The following is a 26333-nucleotide window of genomic DNA, read 5'->3' as shown; positions in this document are numbered from 1 at the left end:
CAGGGAGCTCTATAGCAAAGGAGGCTTTGGCCATTACTCACAATGGCCTGGCCATGATGTGGCCAGGAGGGTGGGCGTATGCCGGACAGGGTGCGGGCCAGACTGTGGCTGACCCTAAGCTGAGAAAGGGAGGCACGAGGTGACCTCAGGAGGTGGCCAGCTCAGAATTTCTTTGAGCTTGGGTCCAGATCATTGATTTGCCGTTGGCAAGTGGAACTTACTCACATGTCTCCCAACAGTTCCCACACTTGAAGTGGGACAGAGGGTGGGTGGATTGGGCCACCTGGATTTGAAGAGCAGCTCAGGTTGCACCCAGGGATTCACAGGTAGAATCTAGTCACTTGAGGGGGTCTGGCAACCCTACCCCAAGGTGCAGAGAAGCCTCGTGTCGGGATGCTGAGGCTAAATCCAGTTCCCATGGGGATCTGGTGGAGGTAGGGCTGTGTCTGCAGCTGAGAGCCTCGAAGTCTGCAGGACACTGAGGATACGGAGGCTGTGGGGCCATAGTCCCTTTGTCTGAAGGCTTTCTAAAGGGAGAAGGTGATATGAGAACCAGGCTTAGCAGTAGAGTCCCCTGGATGGGGATACAGAGGGGAGCTAAGGGGTGGAGAGTACAAGCGGGAGAGCACTGTGGTCAGAAAGATGCCTCTGGCTATAACGTGGGAGATGAGGAAGCAACGTCTGGAGGCCAGGGCAGGACAGGCGCAGGGTCTGGGTGGATAACACTGGGCCAGGGGCCAGGGGCACCTCACCCATGGCCTGCATGCCGGCTCTGCTGTCCCCACCTGCAGCAATGGCTGCGTCCCTGGCCTCTGCAGCCCCCAGGCCACTGGCGCTCTCAGTGCGCAGCAACAGCAGGGTGGTCCAAAGGCCTGCCCCTTGGAAGCCCAGCCTGAGCCCTAAGCCTGCCTTAGGTGTAGAGTCGCTGCATATATTTATTGTCCAAACCCAGACAATTTTGGGAGTCAGATACAATTCATCAAACTGGACTGTCCTGGTCAAACCAAGACACGTGATCACCCTATTAGGTGCCTCCTCTGGGCTCACACGTCCCTCATTGTCCTCTCAAAGCATGTATCCATCAGTGTTCTTGTGCACATATCTGACTCCCCCGTCAGGCTGTGAGCCTCATCAAGAGCAGCAGACCACCAGTCTGAGGAAGTGCTCAGGCTCCCTAGCCCAACACAGGGCCAGGCTCACAGAAGTTCCCACAGGGTGTCTGTTGGATGGATGGGCTACAGGGAAGGGGTGCAGAGTTTAGGCAGGTGGTGTCAGCAGACCTGAGCACTTGACCATTAGACCTGACGTGGTTCATGAGTCAGGGAAGCCTACACTGAAATCAGCCCCCACAGCCCCACCCCAGCCCTGTCCAACCAATTGCCTCATCACCCCATCCCTGGAGACCTCACGTGTCCGCTTTAAAATGGTATTGTGCATCCTGCACTTAAACTTGTCATAGAAGATTTAAGGCCCCCAACAAGTTTAATGACATCATTAATTTGCTTCCATCCCAGCCCTGGCCCAAACCCAGGCCTCATCCTTGGCATGGAGCCAAGGCCCTTCAGCATGAGACATGCAGAGAATGCCGGCCAGCGGCTGGCCAGCCCAGGGAGCCTGGGGAGCTAGCCCAACTCTTTCATGGCTTTAAAATTTCACTCTTGAGTTCTTGTCCTTGTTAATTTTTTTAACTCCCCAATTAACGAATGGAGAATCATCTTTGTGCAAATGCACATTTGTGGTCAGGAAGCATGGGAGGAAGGGCTGGGCACGTGTTCAGGTTCCAGGGACCCTTGGAAGGAAAGGGGAAGTGGAGTTCTGCCTCCATGGTACTGTCCGATGGCTCAGAGCCATTTATTTGTCACTTTCATCTTTACCCTCTGCCCAAGGCCACCCTTCACTGGGAAAGGTGACGAAGCCAGCTCCATCCCCAGGCCAGGTGTATGATAATTGACATTGATTCAGGATATCTTTTGTGCCAGGCACAGTGCTCAGTAAGCACTTTCTAAAACTCATCTCATTTAACCCCTATAATAATGTGTGTTAACCTCGTGTTACCAATTTGGAAACTGAGTCTCAGAGAGGCCAAGTAACTTTCTGGTTCTAGAGAGACCACTCAGCTAGTAAGCTGCAAAAGAGGGATTCCAACCCAAGCTGTCCTGGCAGCCTGACTTCAGGCCCTACATTCATAACTCCGTACTTCTGAGGCCCCTCAGCTCACTCATTCATTCACTGATTGGACAAATACTTATTTGATGCTACGACACAGTTTTCACATTATTATCCAGAATGTCTAAAGAACAAGGAGAACCTATGAGGATCATATTTCCAGAAATAACTCCTCTGAGTCATGGCCTGTCTGTGCTTCTTCCCATTCAGAAGCCTTCAGTGTTTCCCATAGCAGCATCAAGTCCAAGCCTGCCCTGTTTCTTTAGGATTTCCAATCCTCGCTTTCAAAGCGGGTACGTGGGGGAGTGAGAATTCCATTCCCAACTCTGACTGGGCACTAGCAAGACTGCTGTCTACAGCTATGCATGTTGCGCACTGCACAAGGTTAGGGAACATCAGCCATGTTGTGTTGTTCATACCAAGGCCGCGAATCAGGCCTTTCTGGCAGAGAAGCCCCATGGTGTATGTACCTTTACCTCCCCTACCACTCTGGGAAACACACTGGGCCTTGGCCAGCAGATAGCAGAGGCAGCTATCCCAGCTCCTTCGAATCCCTTAAAGCTCAGCCTCCGTTGACTCCATTTTCCTCAGAAGGAGTGATGACAGTGCTGCAGGGGTTCTGGAAGCCATGTGGCTGGTTGCAGGACCATCTGGGGGGCTTAAACCTGCAGGAAATTAGCCTCCTCGCACCAGCCTCTCCATCCACTTCACCCATCCATTGGTGAGGTCTGGTGTCTTGTGCTTTGGGCCTGGGTAGGTGAAGATAGAGAAGTGGAAGAGGGAAACCAGGTGGAAGACATCCTGTGAGCAAGAGCTTGGAGGGTGGAATGACACAGGCAGGTTGTGAGGAAAGAGAGAGTATGTTCTGACTCCCTGCCTCAGTTGCCTCAACAGCCCCATACACATATTGGAGGAGATGGTGCAGGAGCACCTGGGCCTGTTATCCAGGTTGGAAAGACAAAATATTGAGAATAGAAGAACACAGGGGGGCAACTGTGCTCAGAAAGGGACAGCCCAAGTTTAAGTTCAAGGTTCAGGGAATCTGGGTTCCTTCTTTGTGCCAGGTATTGGGAGCCAGGAATGACAAAAGCTCTGTCCCTGAACCCAGGGAGCTCTCTGCCTAGTTCAAGAGCATGTTACTGATGCCGCTCCCAGGCCATGTGGCTGGGTGCGTAGTGTGGGGTGATGGTGAAACACCCAGAGCTCAGCTAGGCAGCTCCAAGCTAGGTTGTTGAGCAAACCAACTTGGCGGAAGCCATGGCCCTGGGGTTGAGCTTTTCAGAAAGGAATGGAGGTGTTTGCATTGCGCCCTGGAAAGTGGTGGTACAGGGATGGGGAGTTTGTGGCAGCAGCAGATGGTGGCTCAGGCATTGGGAAAATCAAAAGTAATGATCTCTTCTCTCATCTCTGTAGGAGGGCATGTGCTAAATGCAGCCCATGACAGCCCCCATCCTCTTACTGAATCCCCACAATATCATCAGTTTCATCTTACAGGTGACAAAGCTGGGGCTCGGAAAAGTTAAGTAACTTGCCCCATGCCACGCAGCATCCGAACGGGTGCTGAAGCCCAGGTCAGCCTAATCCTGTACTCAGTGGCCTTCCTGCTGCACCATGCAGCTCAGTGGACCTTGCACATCCTCTTGCTGAACTGAATTCATCGCACATGCCAGCACTGGGCTCGGTGGTGAAGTGAGAGCCGTTAACAAGATGAGCACAGTGCCAGCCTCCCCAGACCTCCGCGTCTGCCGAGGTTAAACAGGGCAGAGACACAGGCAGAGCAATGCATGTAGGAGCCCAGCAGCTGGGCCTTGTCCTGGCGCTACCCCTTCACTAGCTGTGCAGCTTTGCACGTCTCTGGATCTTTTCCACTCTTGCTTGCTTCGTCTTTAAAACTGGAATAACACTTATCTCAGAGGATTTTGGAGTTGATGAGATATATGTACATAACATGTAGCCCACTGTAGGGGCCTCATAAAAGTAAATTGCCCAGCCCCACTTGGGCTGTGCATATTTATCCTAAGTCCACCTTGCTCCATAAAGAACTGACAACAGGCTGTGTACATTGGCTCATGCCTATAATCCCAGCACTGTGGGAAGCCACAGCAGGAGTTGCTTGAGCCCAGGAGGAGTTCAAGATCAGCCAGGGCAACATAGTAGGATTCCATCTCTACAAAATATTCAAAAATTAGTTGGCCCTGGTGGTACATACCTATTTGGGAGGCTGAGGCAGGAGGATGGCTTCAGCCAGAGAGTTGAGGCTGCCGTGAGCCATGATTGTGCCACTGCACTCCAGGCTGGGTGACAGTAAGATCCTTTATCAAAAATTTAAAAAAGAAAATTAAAAAATAAAGCCAACTGAAGGCAGCCTCTGTCTTGCCTTTGCAGCTGCCCAACTTTATCAACACTACCCTCCCGCCACACGAGCAGGTGACGGCCCAGGAGATTGACAGCTACTTCCGCCAGGAGCTCATCTACAAGAGGAATGAGCGCATGGGGAAGAGGGTCATGGCGCTTCTGCAGGAGAACGAGGACAAGATCTGCTTCTTTGCCTTCGGAGCAGGTTTGGGCCAGTGTGGGGAAGGGATTGTTTGCAGAATCCTGGGAGATTTGCCTGGCTCTCCTCTAACCTCTCCTTCATTGAGGGAGAAGTCGAGACCCAGCATGGGGCAGGAAAACCACATAGTGCTTAGCGGCAGCACCCAAGGCAGTTCTGCTTCGGGTCAAGGGTTCTTCCATAACGATCCCCACGGGAAAGAGGAGTGATGACCCCTGCCATGGCCGGGATAATTTCTGTGGCCCCTTCATGCCCCAGGCAGCCATGTGAGAGCCCAGAACTAAAGCCAGCTCCCACTGCCCAGCGCAGCCTCAGGCCCACCGCAGAGCCAGGGGCAAGGCTGTGAAGCTCTCCTAGAGGGAGAGGCTGGCTCTGGCATCCCACAATCCTGGCTCTAGATCCCAGCCCAGCCACATCACCTTGGCTGGTACCTTCTCAAAGACTCAGTTCTTTCTTATATAAATGGGCAGCGATAGTAATAACTATTTGATGAACTGAAAATATCTACTTTGTAGAATAGTTGTAAAGATGAGTGATAATATTTACAAAACAACCTGCCACATAGTTGGAACTCAAAAAGGCAGCTACGGTGATGATCATCACCATCATGATAGTAAGTAGAAGTGTGATCATCACAGGTGAACCGTGAACTTGATGCTTTCTTCTGGGGCACCTGGCCTCTTCCTGCAAAGGGAAGTCCAGACGTTCAGGTGCAGGGCTCACTTAGCATCTCTCTCCCTGTTCCTTTTCCTCTCATTTTTCCTCTTCTCCCTCACTCTTTGTTCCTGTCTGTATGTCTGTTCCTGCCGGTAACGCTTTGTTTACATCGGGACCACATGTTGTGTTTGCCTCCTATTACTAACCAGCTTCTGCTCAGTAGCTTACAGCAACAGATGTTTATTTCTTGCTCACGTTACCTGCAATTTGGGTTGACAGAACTCACCTCCTGCATTGTGAGAATTAATGAGATGGCTCCTGGATATGCTCACTGCACCTGGTGCTGCTGTCCATGCTGCTGCCCCTAGCTGTTCCCTTCCCCTTCTGCCACCGTCATGCCACCCTCCAGGACAAGCAGTCAGTCTAACCTACAAGGGCCCTTGTGGATGTCCTGATTTTGTAATGGGATATGTCCACTGTTTGAACATTCACCCCCAAGGGCAAGAGCCAGGGGCACATCTGCTGGGCTTCTTCTTTCCTTTGAAGGCCGCACGTAGAGATACAGGGGAGGGGCTCAGAAGTAGACACAGTCCTCCTGGGACAGCCTCTTTAAGGCACAGCAGCTAGACAGAGAGTTCTGGGTTCATGTTGGATCTCCCCCACAGCCTGTCGCGGCCTCTGGCAAATCTCTTTCCCTCTTATTGCCTCAGTTTAGCCATCTGAACAAGGGAATCCAGGACTCATTTTGGCCATCTAGGATTCCAGAGTGATTCAGCCATGGGTTTTAGAGAAGGGAGGGATCCTGTAGGGGTCTAGAGGCAGGAGCAGGACCTTGGCTGGCAGCATGGAGAGGGTAAGTCACTCTCGAGCCTCATGCAGGACACCTGCTGGCAGCTTGGTGTGAGTCAGGACAGCTCTGAGGACTGTGCAGGGAAGAGTCCCCTTCCTCTCCCCCATCATCCAGCTGCCTCGTCAGCCCTCCCTCCTATAGGCATTAGGGCAGTGCTTCCTGCTCTGGAACAGCCCCCAGTAGACTCCAAACAGGGAACCACCCTGAGTCATCCAGCCCTCAGGCTCCTCCTGGACCTGGGGGAGCCTCCAGAGAATGCAGTCAGTGAGGGAGCCCTCATTCCACACACCCCAACTGAGTAGTCCTACCTGCCCCAGGACCCGGGACCAGAGTCACCCAAGGCTGAGGGTAGCTGCCTCCAGCTCTGTCTGTGAGTGAGAAAACAGGAGAGTCTAACATTGAAAATTACAGCAGTGAGGGCAGCCCTGGACACTCACCTCCTTTTCCTGAAACCCTAGGCCTGTGGGGACACAGATGTGCACTCCAGCACCAGGCTAGCACAAAGGCATCATGCCCAATGCAGCTTCTCCCATCTCCAGAATGTAGCCAGTCCCCAGCCAACCCTGTTGACAGGCCACCAGAAAGACCTCACACACATCCTTTCTGCCCATGCCCACTACCACTATCCCAGTCCCAGACTCCCCCCTCCTCCCTGCCTCGGGACTGCTCCCCACACTGTGGTCAGTGAGTGCTGCTGGCTTTGTCTCCCACGCTCGCCTCGGAGGTGGGGCACCGCTTAATCATTGCCGTGTCTTCGATAGCGTGTAATAGGTTTTGAGTTTGGTGAGTGAATGAAAGAATGAAAGAGTGAAGAAATAAACATTGACCAGGGTCTCCCATCCTGGTCTCCTCTGGGCTGGTGAACTTATGAGGATAGGCCAGCAGTAAAGTCAGGGAGGGGGAGACCCGCCTCTGCTCTCATGAATCCACCCTCCAAAAACAGCAGATCTCGAGCCACGTGCAGATCCTGATGGCAGCTGCCACTTCTCCTGGCTCAGCCATGCCTGGAACAAATGGCCCACTCTGCACAGCAAATCTCCTTTCCACTCGAGGTTTTCCAAGCTGGACAGAGACTCTGAGCTTGAGCTGCCAACCTCATCCCAGCTGTGGGCAAGCTGAGGTCCACAGAGGGCAGGGACATGAGCGAAGCCCCAGGAAATCCAGGACAAGGCCACAACTGGACCCCAGGCCCAGGAGCTATGATCCAAGGGCTCCGTTTCCATGTGCGGGGCACGGAGCCAGCCCAGTGGGCCTGTTACAGAGTCAGATCAGGGAGGGAAAAGCCAGAAAAGAATGAAATGGAGCAGGGTGAGAATTACGTCAAAGACATGAGGGTGAAAAGGGGATTCTGAGATCTTCTACGTGGCCTTCTCAGAGTCTTTCCTCCGCTATTTGCACAGTGAGGGGCTTTAGACAGAGCTAGGCCCAAGGTCCCTTCTAGCTGAACAGCAATCCTCCCACCTCAGCCTCTTGAGCAGTGGCTTACGCTTGTAGTCCCAGCACTTTGGGAGGCTGAGGCAAGAGGATCGCTTGAAGCCAGGAGTTTGAGACCAGGCTGGCAACACAGCAAGACTCCATTTCTACAAAAATAAAAAAAATTAGCCAGTCATAGTCATGGTGATGCATGCCTATAGTCCCAGCTGCTCAAGAGGCTGAGGTGAGAGGATTGCTTGAGCCCAGATGTCAACTGCAGTGAGCCAAGATTGAACCACTGCACTCCAGCCTGGGTGACACAGTGAGACCCCCATCACTAAAAAAAACAAGACAAATGAACAAACAAAAATAACAGCTGCTGTCCTCTCTCACTAGCAAGCACCCTGGTCTGCCACACTCCCCAAGCTGGAGCTTGAGGCCATGGCATCTGAAGTATTTCAGAATTTCCGATGGTGCTTCAAAGCGCCCTGCCGCCCTTCCACGCATGCATCTGGCAGCTGGTATGCCTGTGAAGGGCTGCAGTCCTTGGCCAGAGTCACCATTGCTGCTTCAGGCCAGAACATCCAGCCAGCCAGAGGAACATCCCCTCCTGACTTGTCCCTAGCTGGAGCCAGCTCTCACCCTCCGGAGCAGGGGAGAGTCAAGAACAGAATGCCTACATCCCAGGCTGGATCCCAGAGCTGCTCCATCGGTGCAAGAGGATATATGAATCTGACAAGGGGCTCAGCACTCTTCCTGGACAGTGTGGGAAAGGCAAGAGAAGAAAGTGTTGTAGGTTAAGAGCATGGGCTTGGAGCCAGACTGTGTGAGTTAGAACCCCTGCATTTTCCTGATCAGAAGTAGCCTTGGGCAGATCAGTTGCTTCACTTCTCTGCAGATGAACCTGAGATTCAGCTGACTAGCACTAGTACGGCCCAGGGCCTGGCCTTACACAGTCACTCCATAAATGTGAGCTCTTGTGTTGCCACCATTATTTCAGGGTTCCTGGCCTCTCAGAGCCCGAAGTCCTCTAAGAACAAGACTCCCAGATAGGAGAGAGTAGGCTGCTGGGGTCGAAAGGCAGAAGTGCTCTGTGGCCTTTGGGACACTGTGGGGAAATCCCAAGAGCCAAATTCAGCCCCAAGTAGCATTGAGGCTCAGGAAGTGTGGGTCCCGGTCCCTGCCAACAGGTAGCTCCCAGGGATCCTGGGGTGTTGTGATTCTAAAAAAGAAGCCTCAGGATGTTGTAAAGAGTGACTGCCATGGCCTTGGGGATCCCAGGCTGAGCACTGCCTCCTGCGGTTCATGGAACCCATCACAGGCTGTGTCCTGTGCTGACCTGAAATCACCCAGCACGGCCATTGCCTGGGTCTGGGCCTTGACATGGACATACCCCATGCCATGCCTGGGCTTGAGCCTAGCTCTGCCCCTTTCTGCCAGTGTGACACAGGGCAAGTTCTGTTAGCCTCAGCAGGATTGCTCTTCTCGGAATTCGTATCCATCTTTGCAGTGTTGATGGCAGAGCTGAGCTGGCCGGCTGAAGCCCTGGGGCACTTTCATTTCTGACATCCTGAGTTCTAACAGCTTCCAAAGAGGCGCAGCTGGTAAAGGCTGCTAAAGCAGGCAGAATCTCTGGTTCCACCCAGCCATGGCCAGCTCCCTGTAGGATGTCCGAATACCCCTCACAGGCCTGACAAGTGCTCTTCGAGCCTCGGCTTACATACCTCCAGGGGTGGAGCACTCACTCCCTTACAGCTGGACAGTTGCCTGGGAGAGTGATTTTTGGCCCCAGCTTGAATCTGCCCCCTTCACCATGTCCTGCAGAAATGAGAATGTCATACAGGAGGGACACCGTCCTGCTCCAACCCTGGTAATTGCCACCTCCTCTTTCACTTTATGCTGCAGCAACCCAGAACTGCTATTGGCCAGCACATGCCACGCCGGCTCTCCCCTCTGTGCGTGTGGGAACGCCCTTCCTCCTCTCTTCCTCCTCACTGATCGCCTTAGTCTGGGTCCCTCCTTCCACTTCAACCTGTGGCCCCTGGCACTGCATGGCTCATGCTGTCCTGTGAGTGTTTGCCTGCCCATCTCTGCCTCCATACTGTGACCCCTCAGGAGAGACGACTGTGTGTGTCAGCTCCTGGCACAAGTTTGGGTACAGTGGAGGCATCATCTTTGACCCCATGGAACTGAAAGGGCCCCAACCCTTCCCTAGGCAGCCTGCACAGCAGGAGAAGGGAAGCTCCGCTCTGCTGGTGTCCCACCAGACGCTCTTTGGGAGACCAGTTGCCCATCCTCTACCGGCCCTCCCACCCAGCCCTCCCGCCACACTTCCTCAGGAAAACAAACACCGCCATAGCTTGACATCCGGCCGGCCTGTCCTGGCAGCTAGATTAGCATTTGAAAGTTTCCTTTGCATTAATTTCAGACGGAACATAAATAGGGGCTTGGGATGCCTCTTCCAGGAAGAGAAAACTGGAAACCCAGCATCCTCACTGGAGAGAAAACATGTGTGCTGGCCGGGGGGAGCCCATGCTACTTTGGAGCCTTTGTGGGAACATCTGGTTCTCCCCTCCTCCCTCTGCCCAGCCCCTCAACACGGTCCTGAAATTGCCCTGTTAATTATGTGTTATTCTTGCTGAGCGCTTGCACACTCTCCTGTCCAATCTGGTGAACCTTGGAAGGTACACATGTTTCTGACAATTTCCTGCCCCCAAATGTGAACTCAGGATCCCTCGCAGCTGCCAATACTTCAGAGTGGGTGTAGCAGGACGTGCAGTAAACTGGGACATCTCTGGATTGAAGTCCAAGCTTTGCCTTTTACCAGATGTGTGACCTTGGGCAAGTCCTGTCCCTTCACCGAGCCTCAGTTTCCTTACCTGGAAACTGGCAACACCTCAAAGGGCCGCTGTCAGGATAAAACGAAATGACATTTCAGAAGCATCCTGGGCTTGGGAGGCCCACTAAGTAGAAGTGTGTGTTCAGGTCCTCAAATGAAGGAATCATAGAGGTGGGAGGACCCATGAGAACATGAGGCCCAACACCATGTGGGGAAACTGAGGCACAAAGAGAAAAAGGACACTCCCCAAGGTGACGTAGTTGGTTGATGAGTGGGGTGTTCTAATAGTCCTAACCCCAGACAAGACTTGCTCTAGCCTGCCTTCCCATGTCAGAGGGTCCACAGGGGCTGTCAGGCTGTGCCAGGCTGATGGGAGATGGGGTGGATCTGGCTCTGGCCTGTGCTCTGCTCACTGAGCCCTGTGCCCTGGCACAGGCTAGATTGCACTTAGGAGAAAGGGAGTCTTTTTATTTGCACTAAAACATCACAGGGATGCACCTGCTCCAAGCAGGGCACCTCTTCCTGTTTGTATGTAAGTGTCTTTTATAGTGGGACCTTGGCTTTGCTCAGAATAGACAGGGTTCCCAGCCCCACAATTTTTAAGAACCAATCTACCTTCAGGCTGCTGCTTCTTACTTTTCCTGTCTTCTCTTACATCTCCATCTGAATCCCATCCACCCTGGGAGTCCTTGATACATGACTGGATACAGGAGCCCCTCCTCTAGGAAGCCTTCCCTGATGTCCTCCGTGAATTGGTCTCCACCACGCTTTTTGTTTTCATTTCTGGATTCCCTCCCTCCTCTTTCTCCCTGTCTCTCATTCCCTCTGTGTCTCTGTATCTCTTTGTCCTATCCTCGTCTCTTTCTATTTCTTTGTCCTGGTGTCTGTTCTTCCCTCTCTCCCACTGTTGTCTCTGTGTCTCTTCCTGTCTGTCTCTGGGCCCCTTTATCCTTCTTTCCACGTTGTCTGTTGGCTCCCCATCGGTCCTGAAGCTCTCTTCCTCCTCCATGCCCCTTTCTGTGAGTGTCTCTCTGCTCTTCTGCCCGCCTCTCTCTCTGTCGCCTCTCTCCCTCCCTTTGTCTCCACAGCTCTGTGTGCCCCATCCCCCCAAGGTCCTCCCTCTGTTTCCTCATCTTCTCATCCACGAGGCCACGGCAGATGAAATGGAATGTGTCTTCCTGCAGAGAGCTGGCCAGAGAACAGCTGTCAGTGCTGGAAGGGGCTGCTGAACCGTGGCCAGGAGACCTGGGGAGCCTGGGCAAGCCTTGCAGGCTGAGCCCCAACATCGTGGGGCCCCTCTGGAGCCTTTCCATGACTTTCCCTGCAAGTTCCAAGATAGGTGTGGCAGCTATTTCAGGATTTCTGACCTTGGAGGCAAGCATAGTCCCTTTCTGCCAGCCCCTGGGGACAGCATGCACTGAGCCCTGACTCAGGGGCTGGTCCGAGGGCCAAATTCCTGGGATTGGTGGAATCTGGAGGAGCACCACCAAGGGGCAGGGCTGAGTTACAAGAAGAGGAGCACTATGAGCTCAGGTCTCCTGGGGATAGGATGAGATCATGGAAAGGATATGGAGTAACAGGTTTCTTCACTCATTCATTCAACAAACATTCACAAAGCCACTGCCACATGCCAGACCTGGGGAATTTTTTTTTTTTTTAATCTCTGGGGATAAAGATGAATCAGGCATGACCCTTGCCCTCAGAAAGCTCTTAGATCCTCCTCAGGTGGCTGGTTAGGGGAGCACGTTCTGACAAAGTCAGCTCTGGGGTGTGAACTAGAGGGAACGAGGAGAGCAGTTTCTGCAGTGCTTCGGGCAGAAGGTGATGGTGAGCTGGGCCAGAATCAAGCACCTTTAGGAGGTCACATCAGGGGGCCTCTGAGAACTGATTGTATGAAGACGAGGAGGGAGGAGAATCAAGACAGGACCTATTTAGGTTGGATAGCAGAGCCTGGTTAAGACAGACATTCTTGCAGAGAAGAATGAGTTGGATTCCATAGGTTCTGAGGATATTTAGGTGGAAATGTCCAATAGGCTGCTGGACAAATGCTCTGTGCATTGTGTGGGCACCACAACCATCAGGGTGGACGATGTGAGTGTGGGTGAGAAGAGGGCCAAGGGGAAGGTTCCCAGGGCTCCCACACTGACTAGACAGGAGAAAGAGGACCGATGGGGCAGGGGGAGAAGCAGTGAGAACCGGGATGGAATGGAGTCGTGAGCACTAGGGCAGTGGCCAGTGTTGCCAGCCCAGCTGCAGGGTGCAGGAACAGCATTCTACAGTTCTGGGGCACGGACCACATGGAATGGCACCTCCTGGAGTTTCGCAGGGAGTAGCCGCCTAAGTGGAGGTGACCATGCCTGCCCTGGCAGAGGGAAAGGAAGGTGAGTATGGGTTAGAGAAGGAGAGAATGGGAATTGAGAGGATTATTCCTGAGTGGTTTTATTTTCTGAAAGCACCGAATGTCTTCCATTTGGGGTCTTGCAGAGAGCAATAAAGGTCTGGCATGGTTGAGGTTGAGGGATGGATGGGAGCACTGGCCAGACACGGGAACCGAGCCGCGCGGTGCTCGGGATCCAGCGGGTGTCCGGTGAGGCCCGCACTGTCGGGGCCGCGCTGGGGCCTGGGCCCTCTGAGCGTCTCTTCTACTCGGCCCCAGAAATGCTCCTTTTGGAGCAGCCACACAGCAGTCACTAAATATTTGCTGCTGCTCCTGTACAGCCCAAGGCAGGGCTGTTTTCCCTGGCGGCTCTTGAAATCCTCTGGGCAGGCGCAAGGACCACTGTTGGGCAGGGAGGCCTTGTCTTTGAACAGGTCTCCGTGAGGGCAGAGAAGGAACTGCCTTTGTTGCCAGGAGCAGAGTCCAAGAGCTGCGGGCAAGAGAGCTCCTGCCGCCTGTGTGCTGAAGCTGCCTCTCCCGTCCCTTTCCAGCCTTTTTGTGCAGTGGGGGAAAGCAAGAGGGGATGACTGTGGCCCCGCCAGGGACTGTCTCCAGCCCAGCACTCAGTACTGCACTCTGGAATTTTCCAAAGGACACCCACTCCTTCTGCCTCATTAGGGCTTTACCGTTGCCCCAAGGAGTCAGCCAAAGAACTGTAGACCCATTTGACCCACAAGAAAACTGAGGCTGGTGGCAGGGAAGCCATTTGCTTAGGATCACAGGCTGAGGCGCAGATGCAGAGCCTTGGCAGGAGCCTGGATCTTTTGTCCTCAACAGCACTAGGTCAGGGCCAGAGCTCCGGAAGGGCTGCTCATGCTGTGCTGGCCATGCCTCTTCCGCAGTTAGCTTCCCAAATGTGCCTCATTCACCTCTTAGTCTTTGCACATGCAGTTCCCCTGTGTGGAGCTGCTTCCCCCACGGTGCCACCCATTCCCATCCTCACCTCCATAACTCTCATCCCACCCTGCAGCTAGCAGTGCCCCTGCAGTAAGTCTGCTTGACCCCAGGCTGGCTTAGAGGCCCCCTGTGTGCCCCCACAGCCTCCTGTGAGGACAGTTCCCTCTACATCGTACTTAGTGCGTGGATCACAGGAGTCCCATCCTCAAGTCTGTGAGGGCCTGGAAAAGGACCCTGACTATTCATCACTACCCAGCACAAGATATGTACCCAGGCAGTGTTCATTAAATGAATGAAATGAATAGGTAGGGAAAGGAAATAGAGAGGGAGGTATCTCTTCATAAGGGTCCCTGGAATGAAACAAAAACCTTCCCCATAGGCTCTGAGAGCCAGAAGAGCCCATAGATACCATGCACAGCAAGAAACTGAGGGCATTAGAGGGTGATGGGCACACTCGACTTCTCCGGGCAAGTGTGGTGGATGCTGGACTAGAGCCCTCTGACATCCCGAGCCTAGCGATCTTTCCCAGTGATTCTCAAGTGGGACTTCAGGAAGGCAGGGTCAGCCAGCCACGGGGCACACCGTCAGGCATGGTCAGGCAGGCCCAAGGCCTCCAGATGCTCCGGTGGGGCACGGCCAGCAACAGGGAGGTCACGGGACTGGGGGAATTCCTGGGGAGTTGTGAAGCCCAGAGGTGTGCGAGGCTGGCGGGGCAAGATAGCGGCACGGCTCGCCCTCTGCTCCGGCCACTGTGCAGTCCTACACTGGCTCCCCTGCCTGCTCCAGCCACCAGCCACTGTGCAGTCTTTCGCTGGCTCCCCCAGCCGGAGCATCTCTGCTCCCCAGCAGCCTGCCCACTTTCCATTCTCCTGGACCTCCCTGGGGCTGTCAGCATGCTGACCTTCCGGCTTCCACCTGTCACCACCATTCACAGGCAATTAGAGGAACAGTGCAGGGATCCCCCCTAGGGTGCGGGATGAACAGTGAGCAGGAGGGGAGAGTGTTGCCCGAATCAGTGGGGCCACAGGGCAGGCCCACGGCAGGAGGGACCCAGGGGCCCTGAACAAGCACCCAGTGTCCACATTGAGCAGGTTAGAGAGACTGAGGCCCCTGAAGCAGAGGGGCGTCCCAGACTGCTGACTTTCAGCAGCTCCTGTGTCCACAGTCACTGGGTCTCCTGAGGATTCTCCCCAACCAGAGCCCAGGGGAGGCTTCCCCTGAGTACTCAGACCTCAGCCTGCATTCCAGCACAGGAAGGCAATTGCTACTCCCATCTGGGGCTTTCAACTAATTCACCCGTTTCCGTATTCACCTTGCCTAGCGCAGAGCTGACCACAGAGCAGGGGTATCATGAATATTTGCTGAATGAATGAATAGTGAGTAGGGGACTGAGAAGGAGGCCAGCCTCTCTCCCCACACACACCTCCGAAGGGTTCAGTTCTGTGTTTATGCCTCCTCGAGGCCACTGTCAGTGTCTGCCAGGCCCTGCAATCACCAGGGGTTTTTTGGTTGCCCCCGCTGGGATCTTACACCTCAGTGAGTCCCAGGACCTGGCCCACAGTGTTTTCTCCACAAATACTGGGCCAGTGAATCTGTGCATCCAGCCAGCAGGTGACAGGCCTGTGTCGGGCAGTGCAGATGCCATCTCTGCTCTCTGGGAGCTGAGTGAGGAGGCCCACATGAACATATAGAACCCCACTCTCATGCTAAGGGAGGCCTGAGTTGCTGGTAGAGCTTATCAAGATGAGCCATAGACCTGCTAGGGGCTTGAGGGTTGCCTGGAGCTGGGCTTTGAGTGACTGCTGGAGGCTGTCTCAGCCTGTGCAGTCAGGGACTTCGGTCAGCTTTATGGTAAGAGGCACAGAGATACAGCAGAAAGCATGGAGACCCCTTACTACATGTGGGTGTCTGTTTCTTTAGTCCTCACAGCAATCCTGGAGGTTGCTATTATAGCCATTCTCACTTTGCAGATGAGGAAACAGGCAGAGGGAGATACAGTTAATGAGCGGCAGAGCCAGGATTTGAGCCTAGGCAGGATGGCACCAGGACCTTGTCTTACCTTCTATGCCATACTGCCTCTCAGAGTCTGGGGCATTGGCTTTGGTATAGGTAACTGGCCCAGACACATTAGGGGATGGCCAGGGCAGTCCCCTGTGGCTGGTGACTGACCCCTCCTTTGTCACTCGTGTTCCAGGTCACTTTCTGGGGAACAACACCGTCATCGACATCCTGCGACAGGCAGGGCTGGAGGTGGACCACACACCCGCTGGGCAGGCCATACACAGGTGAGCCGCCGGGGCATCTGGGGGTGCCTTGGGCCTGACTGGCCCTGCCTTCCTGCCCAGGCCTTCAGGAGAGCTGTGAAGAAGCTTCTGGTGAGGTAGGGGTGGGGCTTTACCAGGCAGCAAGAATGGAAAGACTGGGCTGGCGGCAGGAGATTGGGAAGGAGCTGGTGAGCCATCTTGGCTGGAGGTGACAGCAGGGCCAGAGCATGGGTGGGAGTGGGAGCCGCGTTAGAACTGGAGAGGTGCTTAGGATTTAGAGCTGGTGGTTGGGTCGGGGGTGGAGGGACTCAGTAGAACTCCTGGGTGCTGCCGGGAAGATTCTGTGGATTCCCTGGCCCTGAATCCAGATGGTACTAGGAGGACTGGGTCACAGCCCCACACTGTGGCAGCCCTGCTGCCCGACCCACACCTGGCCCTCACCTTCTCTGTTGCTGTCTCTGGCTATGCCCCTCACCCCTGACTTCCCTGCCAGGGCACACCCATTCTGCTCAATAGCCACTAGTGGCCACCTGCTATTCCTGCCAGGTCTTCCACCCCTTCCCCCACAGTCTGGGAACTACCTGAGGGAGGGACCAGCTCAGTCCATCTGTGGGTCCACAGCGCCCAGGCCAGGCACAGAAGGTGTCGTCGAGAGCCAGGCTCTAGGTCCCGGGCAGCCCCGGAGGTCAGTGACAAGATCCTCAGACTCCAGGGTTCCATGCAGCCTGTGCTCCAGCATAAAGACCCAGAGTTTGAAAGAAGCTTGGATCCTTATAGCCAATATTTATTAGCTGCTCACTCTGTACCAGGCTCTAAGACTTTTTAACTCATTTAATCTGCGTAACAACCCCATGAGGTCAGAGCTGTGAGTTTCCCCACCTAATCATTGAGGAACTTGAGGCCCAGAGAGGTGAAGTCACTTGCAGAAGGACACATAGCATCTGATGTAAGTAGCAGTCTGGCTCTAAGGCCTCCCTGAACTCCCAGCCACTCCCTGTACCAGCTCTGAGGGTGGACTAAGCTCTGGATAAAACCTCACATGGGGATTTCATCCCAGTCGCCCATCTCTTCTCATCTTCTGAGTCAAACTGACAAGGCTGCTCTTCCTGCCTGAACCATTTGAGCCCAGCATACATTAGTTCGTATTGGAGGCCAAGGGTAGGCATGCGTTTGAGGGGTGGGGATTCCAAGGTAGCCTCAGGGACAAAGCCTTCTTCAAGCTCCCCTCCTCTCCCCTCGCCCCATCCCTCACCCCAACAGCCCCGAGGACCTTCCCCTTGAAGCTCATTGCGTCTGTTCCGGCCAGGGCAGGGGAGGCAGGCAGGCCAGTGAGGCTAGCGAACCTGCTATTCATCTCAGAGCCCAGACATTAGGGGAGGGGGTCTGCCACAGTTCCCCCATGGGCTCTGCTCCAAGGATTCTCAGCCTTAGCCCCCTGCCTGGGGGAGCGACGGAGCTGGCAGGGCGGAGGGGGCGGGGATGCTGAGGAGGCTCCAACAATACAAACCATCATCGGCCACAGGTGCTTCCTGGATCTAGCTTTTTGTCTGACTGTTTTGAATTATCTCCCCAGCAGCTGCGGCATCTCCAGGCAGCCTGGACCCTGAGAATCTGGGGTTGCCATGGGGGTGGGGGAGGAGCGGCTGAACCGAGTGTCTTCTTTCCTTCAAAGAGAGAGGCTCCTTGCCCATCACACTGCGTGACAGTGGGCTGGGAAGAAGGACTTCTTGCTGTCTTGGGTACTGCCTAACCTTGCAAGCTGCCCACTCAGCCACAATTCCTGAAACCATTCCCCACCTTCTCCCGGGGTCACACGTCTCTAAAACAAGATCTGTTGTGGCCATGGGGAGGAAAGAATAAAAGGGAGAAAAGTAGAGGATGCCCTTGGGCTAAGCGGTCCAGGTGCATGCCCCTGTAAAAAATATGAATTCCACAATGCGACAAATGACACCTTAGTGCCTACCTGACAGCCAGGTCTATTTGCTTGTGGGCCAACATCCAAGAGAGGCTTCTGTGCCAGGCACTGCGTTAAGACCTCGTCTCATCCATCCTCAGGACAACCCCATGAAGTAGGTAGTATTATTACTCTTGTGCTGTAGCTCATCGCTGCTTGAGACGATGGAGTAACTTGCCCTTGTCACACCGCCTGCACCTTGTGAGGCTGGGCTGTGGACCCACACCAGTCCACCCCCAGCTCAAACTCCGATACTGAACCCTGTCCTTGCTCCACTGAAAAGGTGCACAGGAACTGTGTACTGAACGTATGAAGGGAAGGTTGGATGAATAAACCACACAAACAATGCTAATAATATTCATTACCTGAATGTTTTGGCTGCTTACTGTTTGCCAGACACTGTTCTCGGTCTTTGTCTGTGCTTACCTTCATAAACCTGATGAAGTACCCTGGGAGGTACCGGCTGCAACACCCCCATTTCACAGAGTAGGAGACTGAGGCGCAGTGAGGTTAGTGAACTCACCTGAAGTCTCAGCCAGAGTTGTTGAATAAATGAGACCCTGACCAGCTCAGATATGCTCCAGAGACCTGCCCAGGGCTCACTCCCTCACCTCTTCCTAGTCTGGGCTCAAATGTCACCTGCTGGTGACCAGACCACCTTCCCTGAGCAGCACTCTTCACCCCTACTCTCACACCTGTCTCTGTTTCATTTGCTCCTCGGCAGCTGGCGGCGGCTGGTGTCCCCTGTTTGACTCTGTCTTCTGCTTTGGAATGTAAGCTCCCAGAGGACAGAGACGTTGTCGGTTCCCATCATGCTGATAGCCACCTCCTAACAAAGCGCCTGGGACAGGGTTGGTGCTCAGTAAATATCTGTCGACTAAACAAATGAAAGCATGACTCAAAGCAATGGCTCTCAGTACCAGACAAGGTTTTTCCAGGTTGCTGTCCCCAGGCCCTGCGGGGGCACCCTGACACTTTCTCCTGCCATGACAACACTCCCACTGAATCGTGTTGTATTCCCTGCCACACATGGACGACATTCTCCAACACGTGTGCCCCATGTGCTGTTACCTCTTTCCAGCCCTGTACCCCAGAGCCCAGCGCCCTCTCCTGAGAGGACCTCGACGAGCCCGGCCCCAGTGACCCCAGCTGCCGCCGTCCCAGCAGCACCCTCCGTGACCCCCACCGCCCCACCGGAGGATGAGGATCCAGCCCTGTCCCCACACCTCCTGCTCCCCGACAGCCTCAGCCAGCTGGAGGAGTTTGGCCGGCAGAGGAAGTGGCACAAGAGGCAGAGCACACACCAGCGGCCGCGGCAGTTCAATGACCTCTGGGTCCGCATCGAGGACAGGTGAGCCAGGGAGGGCAGGTCTGCCCAGGAGCTGGGCGTCTGCACGCCCGATAGTCTACCCTGAACCCCCCACAGCTGGGCACGCTGTCATCAGGCCAGCCATCATCAGGCCAGCCCTGCTCTAAGGAAGTGTGGCAGGTAGCTTTATACAGCACATTCACATCTAATTTTTTAGTTTTATTCTCAATTGTACTTCTATTCAACAAGTACAATTCTTTGCATCTTAAAGGTGAGGAAATAGAAGCTTTCTTCAGGTGCAGTGCACAAATACACTTTGCACGTAGCTTTCTGGGGACACACCTGTACAGATAGGGCTCCATTTGTCCCATGGACTGGAGGGGACACTGGGAGAAAATGGAACAAGCTGCCTAAGCCAAAAGGCATGAGTTCCCCGTGCCTAGAAGGTGTGAGTAGCTGACACCATGACAGGGAGGTTGCAAAGGGAACTGTGCTCTGAGAAAGAGATGGGGCAGGTGGTGATCAGTCGCCTTGAAGCTGTGGGCTCTGTCTCCAGAGCGGATGGGGGATTTGTGATATACCTTGTTGAAAATGGGCAGATACGAGAAATCATCCTCATGCATGAAGACCCTTCTGTCCTCTTCCTAGATGTCCCTCCTACCACCTGTATCACCTGCCTCAGCTTGTCTGTCTCCAAAGTCCTGCTGTGACCAGGGCGCTGTCTTCCAAGCCCTGCCTGCAGTCTCAGTACAGAGTAGTTTCCCTAGATCCCACGTTTTGGCAAGAACCTCCGTATGTAGTGAACAGTGGCGCCAGAGCACGGGGAGTGTCCCAGGGAGGGACTGTCAGTGATGGGGTAGAGTCCTACCCACTGCAGTGGCCCAGCCTAAATATGCCATGCCCAGCAGTCATAGAGTCTCCATCTCAGAATATCTATCTGAGGAGGGCCTCCGAGTCTCCATCTGGACCCATAAGAACACCGTCTAGGATTTTCATCTGCAACCCTAGAGAGAATCACCTTGGCTACTTGATAAATAAACAGATTCTCAGGCCCCCCTGCAGCGCTCATGTATCAGAATGTGCAGGACAAGGGCCTGTGAATTTGTATGTTAAGATCCAGAGACTCTTCTGAGCAGCTTTGGGAAACCTGACTAAACTCTCCTTTATAGATGGTGAACCAAGGCCCAAGTTGGGGAGGGTTTGACCGGGGTCACTTAAGGAACCAGCGGCCGCCTCTTGCACTTTGCACTGCACGAATGTCCTACAGCCAGGTCTCAGAGCCACTGACACAATATTGATATGCTCCAGCCCATTATCATAAATTGTGGGGTACACACTATCTTTAAAAGACTTCCAGCAAGTAAGAGTCAAGCCCATGGATCCTTTGGGCATTGGTTTCAGTGCACCTTGGGTTTCTGAGAAATGGACTTCTGCATAGCCTGGCTGTGTGTGTTAGTCTGTTCTCACGCTGCTAATAAAGACATACCCAAGACTGGGTAATTTATAAAGAAAAGAGGTTTAATTGACTCACAGTTCCACATGGCTGGGGAGGCCTCACAATCATGGTAGAAGGCAAGGAGGAGCAAAGCCACATCTTACCTGGCAGCCGCCAAAGAGAGAATGAGAACCAAGCGAAAGGAGTTTCCCCTTATAAAACCATCAGATCTCGAGAGACTTACTCACTACCACGAGAACAGTGCGCAGTAACCACCCCACGATTCAATTATCTCCCACCTGGTCTCTCCCACAACATGTGGGAATTATGGGAGTTACAACTGAAGATGAGACTTGGGTGGCCACACAGCCAAACCATATCACCCTGCCTGCCTCAGGCAGAGGCATTACTGTGGCTATATTGGCTATGACACATTTGGGTCACGTGCCCAGCATGAGCAGCCCCCTTCTAATCAGGAGTGAGGGCGTAGAGTTACTGAGAGTCACTTTCATCAGTGGCGGGGAGGGCTTGCAGGCTGCCAAGGAGGCTGGAGGCAAGTGAAGGAGCTGGCAGCCCATTAAGAGTTTCAATTAGGCTGGTCACTCAGAGCCCTGATCAACACACCAGGGTGATCAGGAGACCTGACCAGTGGTGGGACCAGCCCATGGGGTGACAGGAAGCTGGGCTGTCAGCTCCAGCAATAGACCTCCAGCCCCTAACCAAGTCTGAAAGGCAAATTTCAGCAAATGACTCCAAACGGCTTCCTTCTCACAACACACAGCTCTGAAACACAGGGCCTGATTTCAGGAGAAGAAAACAGCTTTTCTTTGGCAAGAAGGGAGCCCCGTCTCTATCCCCACAGGTAAATCGTGGCTGGCTAACTTGCTTCCATCTGATTGGGTTGGAGAAGAAAGTTTCCACCACCGCCCAGCAGCCTGTTTGTGGAAACTTCTCGCTGCTTCTAGGGGAGCAGGCCCTGAGCTCCCTGAGAGGCCCAGGTGCAGGGCACAGCCTCCATTGCTCCCAGGGGACTCACTCCACCCTCCGGCAGTCCCCAGGTTTCCAAGTTTCTGAGAGGAGCAGATGAGAGCTCTCTGGGGGTGACCGGAGCCCATTGGTAGTTCTTTTAACAAAACCTTTTTTGGGGGAGGTTTCATTCCCATTTCTGATTTTCCTCCTCCTACAACCCCATTGGAGCCATCGCCTCCTTCCCATCACCTCTCCCAGCCTGTTTTGCACCTGTCATCCTGGCCCCAAGTCATGCCGTCCATCATGGCTGCTCCTCAGCCTGGGGTCCTACAGTGCCCCTGCCATGCTGCTGCTCAGCCCAGATGTAGGGTCTTCACCTTCTTTCTGCCTCAGCCATCACCCTGCTTCCTCGGGGTCTGCCGGCCCTGTCCTCACCTGTCCCCCCTCCACACCTTCGTCCTGCTCCTCTCTCTGCTTGGAGTGGGGTGCCAGTGCATATTGCCAAGCTCCCCTGCTGTGGCAGACACCTGCCTCCCTTCTGTCCCGTTTTCTGTCCGGAATTGTGGAAGGTAGGCCTATTTCACACTGGAGGAAACAGACTCAGCAGCTTAGATAACTTGCCTAAGGCCAGAGAGTCAAGCAGACCTGCCTGATGCTAAGGGTCGCTGTCATCACCCAGCAGCACGTGGTTGCCCTTTCCCCTTCCCCGGCCTAGCTGAGCCCTCCCTTCCTCCCTGCAGTACCTCTGGGTGCCCCTGTCCTGAAAAAACAGCACAGACTGCGAGTCCTCACTCACGCTTTTGGTGGCTGGTGGGCCCTGAGGATCAGATTGGGGTTGGGCTGGGAGCGAATGTGAGGAGGAGGGAGTGAGCCAGGGATGCGCCTGCGAGTGCCTGTCCCAGATACCACCTGGAACAGGCTGGCGTCCCCCTTGTCCCTCATTACCCGAGACGTAAACACACTGGAGGAAGTTTAGAGAAGCAGTAGCCCATGGCAGGATGGTTCATGGGGACCCACGGAAAGGGCGGACAAAGTGTGTCTGCAGATGGCTGTGCAGTGGAAGAACGTTCTTGGGGAACCCCTGCCTCTGAGAGCCAGGCTTGGGGGAAGGGCCGGGCTGTAACCAGGGGGCTCTAAAACAGGGCAGAGGTCATTGCTGTGCAGTATGGGACCCGTAGCACTCCTTCAGTTTCTCCTTTTGTGCAGTTAGGGCCTTGAGGGTTCTTTGGAGGTCATGCCAGCTCTTATTCTCCAGGTCCACAGCTGACGTGGGATATGAGGGTGAGCTGCATAAATAGGGATCGGAGTGTCTGAGCCATCTAGGTCGGAAGTCCTCGGGCAAGGCATACTGGCCAGATGTAGGGAAGAGAATGTCTTCCCAGTGCCAGACATGGCCCAAAGCAGGGCACAGAAGTGGGTGACAAGACCTATGCAGAGCCCTGGTGGGTTCCACTGTGCAGGAGGAGGGGGTGCAGGACACACATGCCCCAGGGTCATTGCCCTCGGAGTCTTGGCTTCCCCTGAGGTTTGAGCAGATGGCTCCAGCCCTCAAAGAGGGGAAGAGACAGTGTCTCCCTCCCGTCACCAGATTCTCCAGCTCCAGTTCCCCATAACACAGATAGGCAGAGTCTCCAGGTGAGGCCAGGACCCCATCAGATTAGAGATAGGAGATGCCTCAATGAGAAATGGGACGCGGGATCATCCAATGAATAAAAACAGATAAATTCAGTCAGAATGGGGTTCAAATCCACTTCCCCCTTTTACTTGCTTTGAGGCTTCAAGATTACGTGAGATGATGCTCGTAAGCTTTAAACTGGCTTCGGACCACCAGTAACACTCAGTAACAGTAGAAGCTCATGTTGACACCTGTGACTTTCAGAGTCTCCGGTCTGAGATGACCCAGCCCCCGACCCTAGCAGGAAGGGCTGCAGCCTGAATCCTTAAATGAGCCATTGGGTGGGTGCTGTTTAACAGGAACACGTGGGGCACATACTGCATTTAGAGCTAGTGAGGGACAAGAACAGGAAGAGTCTCGGGTCATGGCTAGGGAGAGAGATGGCTCCCAGTGCAGTGACGCAGTCCAGAGACCCTGCCTCAGCTCTCCTGAGTGACCTTGGTGAGTCCTACTTCTTCACTGGGCCCAGCTTCCCATCTCAGGGACAGACAGGCCCTTCCAGCTATGGTCTGCTATGAAGCTATTAGAGAGCATGCCTGTCTGCCCTGTGCTCAAGATGGGATCAGTCAGTAATGGCGCGGTGAGGCTGCGTGAAGCATGAAGGCATTCCCAGCACAAAGGACCATGTGGATGCAAGTGTGGAGGCAGGAGGAGCCCTGGCTATCGCAAAGCCCTAGATATCCAGAGCTACAGGCAAACCAGTTGCCTTGGATTGCCCATCCGACCTGCTTGGCCCAGAGAGGCTGGGCCTCAGACTGGCATCACAGTAGGGTCTCCTCTAAGTGATCACACTGAGGTCTCTATCCCCAGGCAGAGGGCCACCCACCACCCAGGCCCTCTGTATCTCCTTGAAGCTCTCTAGGAGGTCATTCACGGCACAGCCTACCAGCCCCTTGTACTGGCAAGATGGCTGGGGATACACAGAACCTACCCTGGGATGGCTCTCAGAGACTCTCTAGTGCCAAGACACACCCCCTCTCCAGGGAGCCCCTTGGAGGGGCCTCACAGGCAGACAACTGACAGTGTCTCAGACACACACAGCCTTGCTTTCTGCCTTGGGCTTGTGATCTCTGCCTTGGGCTTCTACCTAAGATCTGACTCTGGCTTCTGCTGCTGGGAAACATTTTAAAGTTCACGGGTCTGTTCCTGTTCATCGTGTTGATGGGGAAACCAAGGTCTCGAGGACAGCGCTTGTCCAAAGTCAACAGCAAGCCAGGAACATACTACAGGCTAGAGCCGGGCTTCTGCCTTCTGCCCAGGCAGAGGGCCTCTTCCCCACTTTGGGGTCCCTGTGGACTGAGAACAGACCTGGCCTCTTGGTGCCAGCCATCTGCAGAGCCTGGGAACACTTGCAGTGTTTGGTTTGGCTTTGAGGCCACTTTGCCATGAGACAGTTTCCCCCAGTGTGAGCATAGAAGGGGGTGGGGATCTGGACTGGGGAGCTGAGCTTCATGAGCAGAGTCAGTCCCAGGAGGTGGGCTGGGGGCATTTGGAGGGGCTTGTCCTCCACCCCACATCAGTCCTACCCCATTTCTCTGGGACTCCTTCCAAGCAATAAAAAGCCTGTTCAGGCTCCAAGAGGGAGTTTTCATCTTTAGTTTTCAAAGTGTGAAAGAAAATGCCTTTGGGCACCTTGTGAGACAGAGTATTCATAACTCCTACTTGGTCTTGCTTTCTGACGGTGGGGGCCCAGCTCCGGGCACCTCCAGGGGCACACCAGCCTACTCTCCTGAAGGCAGCCTCCAAGCCAACAGCCGCTCAGGCTGAAATGATGGAGCAGCGGCTAGGAGGACATTTTTATGTGTTTTGTGTGAGGGTTTCTTTTTTTTATTTCTGTTTTTTGTTTTCATTAGAAGAGAAAGGGAGAAAAGGGGCTGAAGTGATGATTCCTGCCTGGCACAGGCACTGATCCCCTCCAGGGGCTCAGGCCACATGAAGCCTCAGTCTCCCCACCTGGCAAGCCTCCGCCTGCGGGTTTGAGAGATCTCAGCCAGAAGCAGCCACGCTTCACTCATGGGCTTTCTGTCAGGGGCGTGCTCATCCATTCAGTCAGGGACGAATCAGGCTGGGGAGACGCTGCCCCGTGTACATCCTGTCTCTTGCAAGAAATCTGAAGTCCTTCAAGCTCAGTTTCCACACCTTAGAAAGGGGAATAATCGTAATATAACACATGAATAGCACCAAGCAGTACCTGCCAGTATACTGTAAGTGCTCTGTAAGTGGAAGGTGTTATTATCAGCAGAGACACAGACACAAAAATATTAATAACGATGCTGAATGTAGCCAGCCTCATTATGCAAGCTGCAGTGGGGGCTGAAGGCCAGAGCATCACCCGAAGAGAGGGAGAGAGGGACGGGGCCCTCTCTTTAATGAGGTACAGCAAGCCAGGACAGGGTGCCCAGAGGCCATTTGGATGCCTGCTCCCGAGCCGAGAGCCCATATGGATCAGGGGCGTGCTTGGTGGCCCCGGGCTCCCTCCCCTGCCCACCCGGCCTGGCTGAGGCTGAGCCAGGGCTGTGTGAAAGGTGTCTGGCCAGGACAGTGGCCTGGATCGAGCTCTGGTGGTGATGACTGCAGGCTCTCACCACTGTGATTACGGCCAGCTGTTAGGACCTCACCACCCAGCCCCAGGAAATGCAACCCTGGTGACCCAGGGCAGCCTGTCGGGGAGGGGCAAGCAGTGGGAAGCGTGGCAGGGAGGCACTCGTGGTGCAGACCCCACGTAGACTGCCCTGCTCCATTTCTACAGCCTACCCTCTAGGCTGGCCAGCCCAAAGGGAGTGACAAGCTTCCTGCCCACCCGTCTGCTAGTGAGCACTTACTGTGTGCCCAGTTCAGATCCTGGCCCTTTTTTGTGTCCTGGAGGAAAGTCACTTAACCCCTCCGTGCCTCGGTTTCTTCCTAAGTACAATGC

At 54.3% G+C, this 26333-nt stretch overlaps 1 protein-coding gene across 1 annotated transcript in view; it reads left to right on the top strand.

The window, feature by feature from the left end:
* The window catches only part of TRABD2B (TraB domain containing 2B), a 224890-nt gene that overhangs the window by 191546 nt on the left and 7011 nt on the right, over positions 1-26333 (top strand). Inside the window, exons 4-6 of the mRNA XM_032247518.1 lie at positions 4552-4726; positions 16008-16098; positions 19113-19382. Of these exons, the coding sequence (XP_032103409.1) occupies positions 4552-4726; positions 16008-16098; positions 19113-19382 (536 nt within the window). The remainder of the gene's footprint in view (positions 1-4551; positions 4727-16007; positions 16099-19112; positions 19383-26333) is intronic.

Source organism: Sapajus apella, unplaced genomic scaffold, assembly GCF_009761245.1.
Source record: "Sapajus apella isolate SASKATOON/1434 unplaced genomic scaffold, GSC_monkey_1.0 scaffold62, whole genome shotgun sequence".
Lineage (NCBI taxonomy): Eukaryota > Metazoa > Chordata > Mammalia > Primates > Cebidae > Sapajus > Sapajus apella.
Note: the sequence above shows the minus strand (reverse complement) of the source record. Positions and strands in the feature narration are given on the sequence as shown.